The 10241-nt window shown below is 41.6% G+C and overlaps 1 protein-coding gene and 1 pseudogene across 1 annotated transcript; both read right to left on the bottom strand.

Annotated features, from left to right (window-relative positions):
* Window positions 1-2207: 2207 nt before the first annotated feature.
* Window positions 2208-4669, bottom strand: LOC102694483 (acyl-coenzyme A thioesterase 1-like). The gene is made up of 3 exons (XM_069193062.1): window positions 3962-4669; window positions 3118-3320; window positions 2208-2999 (listed from the first exon to the last, which is right to left on the bottom strand). The coding sequence occupies exons 1-3, from the start codon at window positions 4536-4538 to the stop codon at window positions 2397-2399; spliced, it is 1383 nt and encodes a 460-aa protein (XP_069049163.1). The 5' UTR covers window positions 4539-4669; the 3' UTR covers window positions 2208-2396.
* Window positions 4670-7547: 2878 nt separating this feature from the next.
* LOC138240965 (acyl-coenzyme A thioesterase 1-like) lies at window positions 7548-10033 on the bottom strand (annotated as a pseudogene).
* Between the last annotated feature and the right edge of the window lie 208 nt (window positions 10034-10241).

Raw genomic sequence — 10241 nt, 5'->3', positions numbered from 1 at the left:
CCCACTAATAAAATGGATAATGCAGAGTGGAGGCACTATGGTTTGTTTTGCTCTTACATAAACATCTTTAGACATATTGCAGGCTACACAAACGGTTTGGTTCTGTAATTTGTCTTCAAGAAATTCTTTACTGGAAAGCATTTAATTTCATCTGATCAGGTGGAAGTGCCTTAGTTGTTTTAAAACAAACACGGATTTCCAGTGCATGTGAAGAATTTAAAAAAGGCGTGACTCATGTTCATGACAAAAGCTTTTTTTAAACTTTATACGGAGCTGTATAACTTAATGAACATTAAGCATGACTACTTAATTTCCAGCATAACAGTTTACAACACTTAAAAGACTGATTGTCCCCTGAATGTTGGGAGAAGAAAATAAAATTATTGGCATGGAAGAGTATGGAATAATATTTTTTATTAGGTTCTGTAGTGGCTGGAGTTTTTCAGGTTTGGTTGTGTGTGGAGAGATGGTGATTATGTGTTCGCAGTTTGAATTTCTTGGAAAGCCCATATTGTCTGCTTTCTTTCTAATTCTGTTTGTAAATATCAGTTTGATTTGCTACAGCAGTTAAGGGTGGGATCTGGGGTACTGATTCATTGATTTGTCAATGTATTGACTGTGAACCAATTAATAATCCACAGTTGAAATAACTTCAATGCTTTAGTTGTTACAACAATCATAACAATGTCGGCAACTGCACCACACAAAAGCAATGTGAAAAATGGATTCAGTGTCTTCTGAAACAGAATTGTTTAGAATGCGCTCTAATCCTTAGTTAGAAAATAAGTTTTGTTTCAATAAAAAAGTAATAACCAAATAAGCATGAACAAACTAGCATTAACAGCATTAAAGAGGGCTATCTGAGTGATCATCTTTCACTAAAGCCCTAATCCTGGCATAAACATGCAGTTGCATGTCCCTCAGATGTAACTCTTCAGCAGGCATACTTAATCTCTCAGAAAACTGTAGAAACGCAAGCATAAAATGTCATTTAGACTTGTCTTCAGTTCCTAGAAAAATGTATGCACACATCAAATGCAAATATTTTGGGTAGCCTGGATCACTTTGAAATTGAAATACAGTAACAACATGGATTTGACAACTAGAAATGATTGCAGACTTTGCAATGGAGTAGTATAGTGCGCTATACAATTTATGGATTTTACTAAACTACTGCACTGACTTCAACACATCATAAAGGTACATTTTGCTGAACAATTTATGATGTAGGTCCTTCATTGAGTAACTGTATAGAGTCACTGGACAAACGGGTTACTACTGGACTGTTTTCAATGTACTTGCTAGAACTTGCTCTGTATTCTGGAGAAACTGATAAGGAAGAAGGGGCTTTGGGAATATAAAGTATTGAATATATTGTGCATGAGCTCTGAGGATGGGGTTGCTAAATGATACTGCCACAGTGAGTGCTGCTTTTCCTAACCAGAAAAAGAAGGCAAATGGATCCATATCTCAGAGTCCAGAATTAGCTGCAATTACCCTCATACAGTATGTCATGGGACACTCACATTTGTGGGAGGAACCCTGGCACTGTATTCTCTTGATACTTTCTCTGAAGAAGCGCTATGCCAACTCATTCCAATAGCCCCCAGGGTAGTGCAGTGGAAGTGAACAGATTACACAGCAGAGAATTAAAAAAAAAAAACCTTTACAGTAACAGAACAACACTTCTCTTTACATTGTTACAGTAGTGCCTTTTCCTTATTTGAGGTATATCAAAGTTATATATCCTGGACATACACTAGGTTTGAGACTTCCCTTTTTTTTCTCCAGTTCTTAGTTGTATCCTTTTGAAAATTAATATGTCACAAGACGTGACTTGTTTATTAGCTTGCGGTAAACCTCTTGATTTACAGTATGATCTCCCCTGTCTTAGTCACACTGATGTTCTGCTTAGAGACATGAAACATATGACCTATTGCAAGGTGCAGCAAGAAACCACTTTTTAAACGTCAGGGGTGACATGTGACAGACACAACAGCACTTCCTCTCATGCTGAGAGCTGCACCTTGTGCATTTATAAACATTGACAGTCATAAACACCAGGAATTTCAGGAGAGCACATGGGAATTATCTCAAAGATTGCTGGCAAATATTAGGATATAGACTTGTATTTAAACCCTCATGAGAACTGAGGTATGACCTCCTTCTGAACTATTAGAACAAATACTATTACAAAATAGCAGCAATTCAACACAAATTGAGTTTTAATGTTTTTTAAAAAACTACATTAATGAGTCATTCAATTTTTTATAAATCAGAATAATGTAAAAGAAACTACACTTACAATACAGCTGCGTGAAGCAACAGCTGGGGCTCAAGCAATACAGATATTCTAATAGTTACCATGGAACAAATACTCTCCAATATAGTTGGACTTAAAGCTTGCTCTGTCTACATCCTGCTGCTCCTAGATTATCCAGGAAGAACTGCCTGATCCTTCTCCAGGCCTCCTCCTGGGCAAAGGCATGGGACTCAGCCTGGCCTCCCCACAGTAGAGGGGCGTTTATCACCTTGTGGAAGGAGGAGTGACAGTGAGGGAAATATGGTGGCTCTATGAGGTGTCCTGTTCCAGGGAAAATCAGGACCTCTGGCCTCTCTTTGCCGTGTGAGATCAGACGCTTTGCAGCTTCAGTAGCAAAAAGGCTGGCTTTCCAGATCTGATCATCCTCACCTGCCACAAAAAGGAAACGGGCACTGGCCCTCTCTATGGGCACTACTGCCTGGCATCCTGGATCACGAGGGTCTGCGTAGGCCTCACAGAACCTCAATAAGCCCGATTCCTTATCCACCGTGATCTTCTCCGGCGAAAATCTCAGTGCTTCCAGGGTTGTGCCTTTGTAATGCAGCTGGGACTGGAAATTGGCATTACACCCAGACACATTGACCACTGCGAATATACCACTCAGGAAACTAGCCATGGACAGGGCAAGGTCAGCTCCTTTAGAGACGCCCAGTACACCAATACTGTTCTCCCTCACCTGGAGGAATTAAGAAAACAAAAAAGGTGTGACGTTATTGTAGGGCGCGAGGACGTGGTTTAAAACATCTGTCCAAACTCCAGCCATTGCTGGTCTACACAGCTGCATGCAGGTATACCTGTGGAAGTGCCTGAAAGAAGTGGAGAGCCTCCTCAAAGTATTCCAGATCTAATTCCTCCAAGTTCTGTGGGAGGTCCTCAAACCCGAAGTAAGCCAGTACCATTGTGGCAAACCCGTGATTGGCCAGGAGGCATCCTCGATGCTCTAGAAGTCCTCCAGCTGTTCCTCCCAGATCAATCACCCCTGGAAACGGACCGTCTCCTGAGGAAAACCTGTCCATCAGCTCTGACACTGTTACGGTATTCAAGTAAGCACTGAAATGTTCATTTCATGAGTCATTAAACTGTACAACCGCTGTTACATTTTTGTCTGGTAGAATTATAGTATAGTACAATAAAATACAAGCCTTGCTTTCAAATATTTTCATCTCAAGTATCCCATAGCATAATGTAGAATACTGAATGATTACACATACTGTATATCTTTCTTGCATATTTCATTTGTCCAAGAATTAGAACAGTATTAGTATAATTCCTTAAAGCTGTAAAGTGGTTTTCCCGAAGCAACTCAAAGTACTTTACATATACATAATCAAAACTTATTAGTAACTAGTGTTTGTTCCTTTAAGCCCTTTATAAAGGTGTTTACATACCTAAACTCTGTTTAATACTGTGCAGATCTAAAACAGTAATCACAGCCTGCTTAAACTGTAAAACAACTTTTTTTATAGACTGAGCCTGAAATGTTTATGCTTATGTTACCATGAATAATCTCTACTTGAGCATTCAGGCTGTGAGCAGTTTTAAACGAGCATTTAATAAACTATTATTCTGTTCTCGTTTAAGAACTGTTACATGCTGGTGACTGTATTGGGTTATATTTATCTGTGACAGAACACTCACCGGGGGGCAGAAAGACCGTCCCCCGGATCCGTCCTTCTCTCACCGGTATCCTCTTCACTCCTTCCCCGAGGAAGCTCCGCTCATGAAGGCAGGAGGCCAGCGGAGGGGCGGCGCTCTCCACACTCCCTGCAGCCTGACCGTGGACGGCGATGTGCACTGTGAACGGGGTGGCCATGTCTCTTTTCATTAGTCTCCTCAGGGGCTTGAGGGGCTTCAGGGCCCAGAGGAAGCCCATGGGCTGCACCCCGGTGTAATCACCCCCGAGAGACGCGGACTGGGACAGGTCTATCAGACCCCTCTCGTCCGCCTGGTAGCGGGCGACCGAGGCAAACACGTCGCCCTTGTCGCCCGTCAGAGTCGCCCGGAGAGCGACAGGCTGGTGAGGAGACAACCCCTCCACTTTCACCGTCACGGGTCTGTCAAACAGGCACTTCGAGTCGGGCTCCACCTGAACTCTGACCGGACTCATGGTCACTCTTGTACCGACGTGCAAAAAACGCTTCCAGGCCCAATGGAAACAGAAAACAGCCGACTTTCCTGCCGAGACTCCCGTTCTTAGGTGGCTGAAAAGCAGCATTTTCGCTCATGGACTTTGAACTGTTTTGCGAACCGCCAAGCGGAGACTACGGTGGCCTCAAAGTGCGAAAAATAGACACGGATAAAAATCGTTTAAAGGACACGAGAAAAAAAAATTAAAGGGGAAAAATCGAACAGAAGATACTACGTCAAACATTACAAAACAATACATAAAACAAGTGTTTTAAAGGTGAAGTCAGACCCCATTGCATTTACAGTATTTGTACTTTACTATTGTATAAGTGTATTTCACTACTGTGTATTCCAGACCGCACAGGAAAACAACTTTTATTTTAACTGTTTTTTTTTCCATTGCACACAGATGTCGTGAACAAATGTTGGTAAACCAGAAAGACTATTTTTTTTGTCCCACGTTTCAAACTCATGAGCCAAGAACATTTTGTGAAGGAAAGATAATACAGGGAAAACTTAATTTATTTTTTTTAATGATTCATCATAATCGTATGAAGATCATTTTAATGTTATAACTGCAAAAGTTTAAGGGGACAACCATAAAACAATTATACGTATGGAATAAACGAGATGAATAATATTTGTACCTCAGCGTATCCATAAACACGATGAAAAATTGACAAACGATATGGTTGACAATACTGTCCTCATCTGGTTTTCTGTAGTATAGCTTTAGGTATTAGCAAGGCCGCAAACGACACTTGAAAATAAACTCCTTGCCTTACCCTATATAAAGATACGAAATGTCGTGAGTTTGCTCTTCACCATACAGGTTTGTGGAAACCTTTCATGTCATGATCTCTGAGGACCTCTGGAAAAGAGTTATTGGTGCTCATTATTCTGGAAAGGGTTACAAAACGATTTCTAAGGATTTTAGGTTTCAAATATGTAAATATTCTAAGGGTCTGAACAAACTTTTTCTTGGCACTGCACATCCAAAGGCCAAACAGCAGGATATTTTGATATAAATGAGTAATTCTTAGTTAAAACCTATAGGACTGTTAAGGGTGAGCTTACCACCCTTCTACCCTTTTAGTAATCCATGTTTCATAGATCTCCAGAGGCAGTTTCTGCCTGGAATGATGTCCCCAAAAACAACTGTAACAACTTTGTAAGTATAGACAGTAAAGGCCTAGTTCAAGTCTTCAATTGAAACTAATCCCTTGGGCTTCAGGTCAAAACATCATTTTTATGTCTCCTACTCAGTACATACACTAGAAAGAAATACCCAAAAGAAAAACAGAAAAAAAACAACCAATGCTTTCCATTTTATCAAGCCACGTTCTCAAGTAGCACATAAAAAGACCCAGTTTATTTTGTAAGGTTTCAACAACACATCTACTACATTGGATGAAAATCAGACATTTTTATAAATAAAACTGATGGAAAAAAGCCCACAAAATCTCCATAAGGTTTTGTAAAGCCAGGTCCTCACATGGTTATCTTCTATAATAAAATAATGATAACATGATACAAAAGAAGAAATCAGTGTGATAACACACAAACATAAACAGATAAGTCTTTGTTTACTTTTCATGTGATGCACAGGCATAAGCAAAATAACTCATTTTACAGCCAAGCAGTGACCACAGGGATGTGTAAACCTCTTCAAAGTCTCAGTGTCAGAATTCATTGAGTGACAGCTTTTTTGCCTATCGGTGCAGCCAAAATCACAACAGGTTAATTGTGAATCTTACGTCCCTCTTGGAAGTAGATGTTTTCACGGATTCAAGCAGAAAAATGGTAAATATTGTTTTCTCTATTTTGGCAAGGTTTTGCTTTTGCGAAGATATTTATGAGAAAAATGTGTAGTGCATTATGTAAATAAGACAAACACCATATTTTTCACTTTGCCGTACAGACCACCAGCAGTGCAGTGTGGTACTAAACGTCTAAGATGTCATAAAGAACCAAAGCCCATTCATTTTATGTATATAGGACGATATGCACCTAATATGTAGCGGGCGACCGAGGCAAACACGTCGCCCTTGTCACCCGTCAGAGTCGCCCGGAGAGCGACAGGCTGGTGAGGAGACAACCCCTCCACTTTCACCGTCACGGGTCTGTCAAACAGACACTTCGAGTCGGGCTCCACTTTAACTCTGACCGGACTCATGGTCACTCTTGTACCGACGTGCAAAAAACGCTTCCAGGTCCACTGGAAACAGAAAACAGAGGACTTTCCTGTTGTGACCCCTGAACTGAGGGTTTTGAAAAGCAGCATCATTGGTCACTGACTTTGAACTTTGTGTACGGAGTTCAGCTGTTCTGGTTATAACATCCCTCCCGGTAGAGCAGCCTGGTACACATGAAGTATAAAACACGTAAAGAAGCGCAATGGGGCTTCTTGAGTGGAATGGGGTCCACTCAAGGTGCAGTACTGAGACCGGACTCTAGGCTGTCATGTTATAATATTTTGATGCACATGTATGTGAACAGGCTTTCCTAATTGTGAGACCTGACCCACTGGTGTGGTGTGGATATTTCTTGAGTGTGATGTGGGATTATAGAATAAACTATTTAAAAAGTTAGAATTGTGGCACTTCATGTAGATCATACTACCATTGAACCAAATATTAAAAGACATATGATCATTGTAGCAAACTCATGTACTGCATGTGGTATTACAGAAAGAATAGGTATAGGTGAATCAGGAGGTCCAAAATATTCCTGGACAAGTTTTTGTTGCTCCATTCATGTAGGTTCACATCCTCCCAATGCATTGTCACGTTCACTCCTGGGCCTGCATGGCCTCAGTATCTCCTGGTTTTGCCTGGGCCCTGAATCACTGCATTTGAATTGATTGTACTTAATTGTTCTATAATTCCACTGTTTCCAAGTGTTTACCCATTAAAAATGACACTAAAACCTGCCTGTCGAACTCCTGCCCACAAGGACCAGAAAAGAACATCATTACTTTTTAAAGAGCCCTCAACAGTGATGTGGCGTATTTCATTATTTCAGGTTTTAATACAATCAATGTATAAAAATAGAGTAATCTATTCAACAGTTTAGTTAAAATGGAATTTTATTTGTCTTACATGTTTACAAAAGCTACAAAGTTCAAGTAGATCTGAGTTGAAGTTTTTATGTTTAATATTTCAAGATCATATCACATTGCTGATATATTGATACATCCAAACACCAAACAGCAGGACATCATAAACCAATTTAATAGTCACTAATTGCTTAAAACTTATGGATCAATTTGGTGTAAACTACGTAACATGATACAGGAAAAACAATTCACACCACACATAATAACAGTGAGAACATGTGAACTCTTCAATATAGCTGTACCTAAAGCTTGCTCTGTCTACATCCTGCTGCTCCTAGATTACCGAGGAAGAACTGCCTGATCCTTCTCCAGGCCTCCTCCTGGGCAAAGGCATGGGACTCAGCCTGGCCTCCACACAGTACAGGGGCATTTACCACCTTGTGGAAGGAGGAGTGACCATGAGGGAAATATGGTGGCTCTATGATGTGTCCTGTTCCAGGGAAACTCAGGACCTCTGGCCTCTCTTTGCCGTGTGAGATCAGACGCTTTGCAGCTTCACTGGCATACAGACTGGCATTCCAGACCTTGTCATCTTCACCTACCACAAAAAGGAAACGGGCACTGGCCCTCTCTACTGGCACTACTGCCTGGCATCCTGGATCACGAGGGTCATCATAGGCCTCAGAGAAGTTCCATAACCCTGATGCTTGATCCACCTTGATCTTCTCAGAGGAATATGTCACCCTCTGTAGGGTTGTGCCTTTGTAATGCAGCAGGGAGATGGTATTAGCATTACACCCAGACACACTGACCACTGCAGATATACCACTCAGGAAACTAGCCATGGACAGGGCCAGGTCAGCTCCTTTAGAGAGGCCAAGTACACCAACGCTGTTCTCCCTCACCTGGAGGAATTAAGACGACAAGACTGGGGTAAGTGGTTGAAAACAAATGCAAGATTTAATGGCTTATGTGCACAGCTGCATGCAGGTATACCTGTGGAAGTGCCTGAAAGAAGTGGAGAGCCTCCTCAAAGTATTCCAGATCTTATTCCTCCATGTTCTGTGGGAGGTCCTCAAACCCGAAGTAAGCCAGTACCATTGTGGCAAACCCGTGATTGGCCAGGAGGCATCCTCGATGCTCTAGAAGTCCTCCAGCTACTCCCCCCAGATCAATCACCCCTGGAAACGGACCGTCTCCTGAGGAAAACCTGTCCATCAGCTCTGACACTGTTACAGTATTCAAACAGCCACCCAGATGTTAACACACCTGTTTATATAACTATTGTAACATTTTTGTCTAAAATAATAATAATAGTACTAATTCTAATAAATCATACTACTTGCATTTACAGTATATATTATATAGATGTTTTCATCCAAAGTATAATAAACTAATCTTAGTAATAACTCGTTTGTTCCTTAAAATATTTTAAAAAATTGATTAACAAGTCTTAGGCGTTCTAAAATGATGTAGGTAAATCTTTAGATTATACAGAGTCTATAAAACTTTAAGTATGTGGGGATATGGATGAGCCATCGTAGCCTAATTAAACAATAGGATATGTTTTAATCTGGCTTATCTGATGAATTTAACAAAACTAATTTTTCAGTATCCTGAGCCTAAGGATTTGTTACTACGAGCAGTAAGTATTTCAGTCAATGGGTTTCCCTTTTTTTGCCGTCCTAGAACAATTTGAATACAGGAATTTATATACTGCTGAGACCCTCTATTGCAGACGCCTTTACAAACTCTTTACCATTTCCAGGTTATTTTCACTAATTTCCACTTTGTGTTTTAACTCTAAACACTCACCGGGGGGCAGAAAGACCGTTCCACGGATCCGTCCTTCTCTCACCGGTATCCTCTTCACTCCTTCCCCGAGGAAGCTCCGCTCATGAAGGCAGGAGGCCAGCGGAGGGGCGGCGCTCTCCACACTCCCTGCAGCCTGACCGTGGACGGCGATGTGCACTGTGAACGGGGTGGCCATGTCTCTTTTCATTAGTCTCCTCAGGGGCTTGAGGGGCTTCAGGGCCCAGAGGAAGCCCATGGGCTGCACCCCGGTGTAATCACCCCCGAGAGACGCGGACTGGGACAGGTCTATCAGACCCGTCTCGTCCGCCTGGTAGCAGGCGACCGAGGCAAACACGTCGCCCTTGTCGCCCGTCAGAGTCGCCCGGAGAGCGACAGGCTGGTGAGGAGACAACCCCTCCACTTTCACCGTCACGGGTCTGTCAAACAGGCACTTCGAGTCGGGCTCCACCTGAACTCTGACCGGACTCATGGTCACTCTTGTACCGACGTGCAAAAAACGCTTCCAGGTCCAATGGAAACAGAAAACAGCCGACTTTCCTGTTGTGACCCCTGAACTGAGGGTTTTGAAAAGCAGCATCATTGCTCACTGACTTTGAACTTTGTGTATGGAGTTCAGCTGTTCTGGTTAAAACATCCCTCCCGGTAGAGCAGCCTGGTACACATGAAGTATAAAACACGTAAAGAAGCGCAATGAATTTAAAGGACATGAAAACATCTTTATCGTGATGTAACAACAGTTTTTATCTTGAAGTAAAGTGAAGTGGGACTCTCCTTGTATTTTTTTACTTTACTATTTATAAATTGGGTACATCACTAAATTCCTGATAGGCATCTGTACCTCAGGAAAAAAATATTTTTGTAAAGTCTTCATAATAGGGTCAGTTTTCTTTATCGGGAAGTCTACATAACTTCTTCATA

Source organism: Lepisosteus oculatus, chromosome 8, assembly GCF_040954835.1.
Source record: "Lepisosteus oculatus isolate fLepOcu1 chromosome 8, fLepOcu1.hap2, whole genome shotgun sequence".
Lineage (NCBI taxonomy): Eukaryota > Metazoa > Chordata > Actinopteri > Semionotiformes > Lepisosteidae > Lepisosteus > Lepisosteus oculatus.
Note: the sequence above shows the minus strand (reverse complement) of the source record. Positions and strands in the feature narration are given on the sequence as shown.

What these genes read in the sequence shown, in the direction of transcription:
- LOC102694483 (XM_069193062.1), bottom strand. Translation starts at nt 4,538, where the DNA reads ATGCTGCTTTTCAGCCACCTAAGAACGGGAGTCTCGGCAGGAAAGTCG. An exon ending in GACGGTCTTTCTGCCCCCCG is followed by an intron (nt 3,321 to 3,961) that starts GTGAGTGTTCTG and finishes GGTTTTCCTCAG; the next exon opens with GAGACGGTCCGTTTCCAGGG. An exon ending in TCTTTCAGGCACTTCCACAG is followed by an intron (nt 3,000 to 3,117) that starts GTATACCTGCAT and finishes TAATTCCTCCAG; the next exon opens with GTGAGGGAGAACAGTATTGG.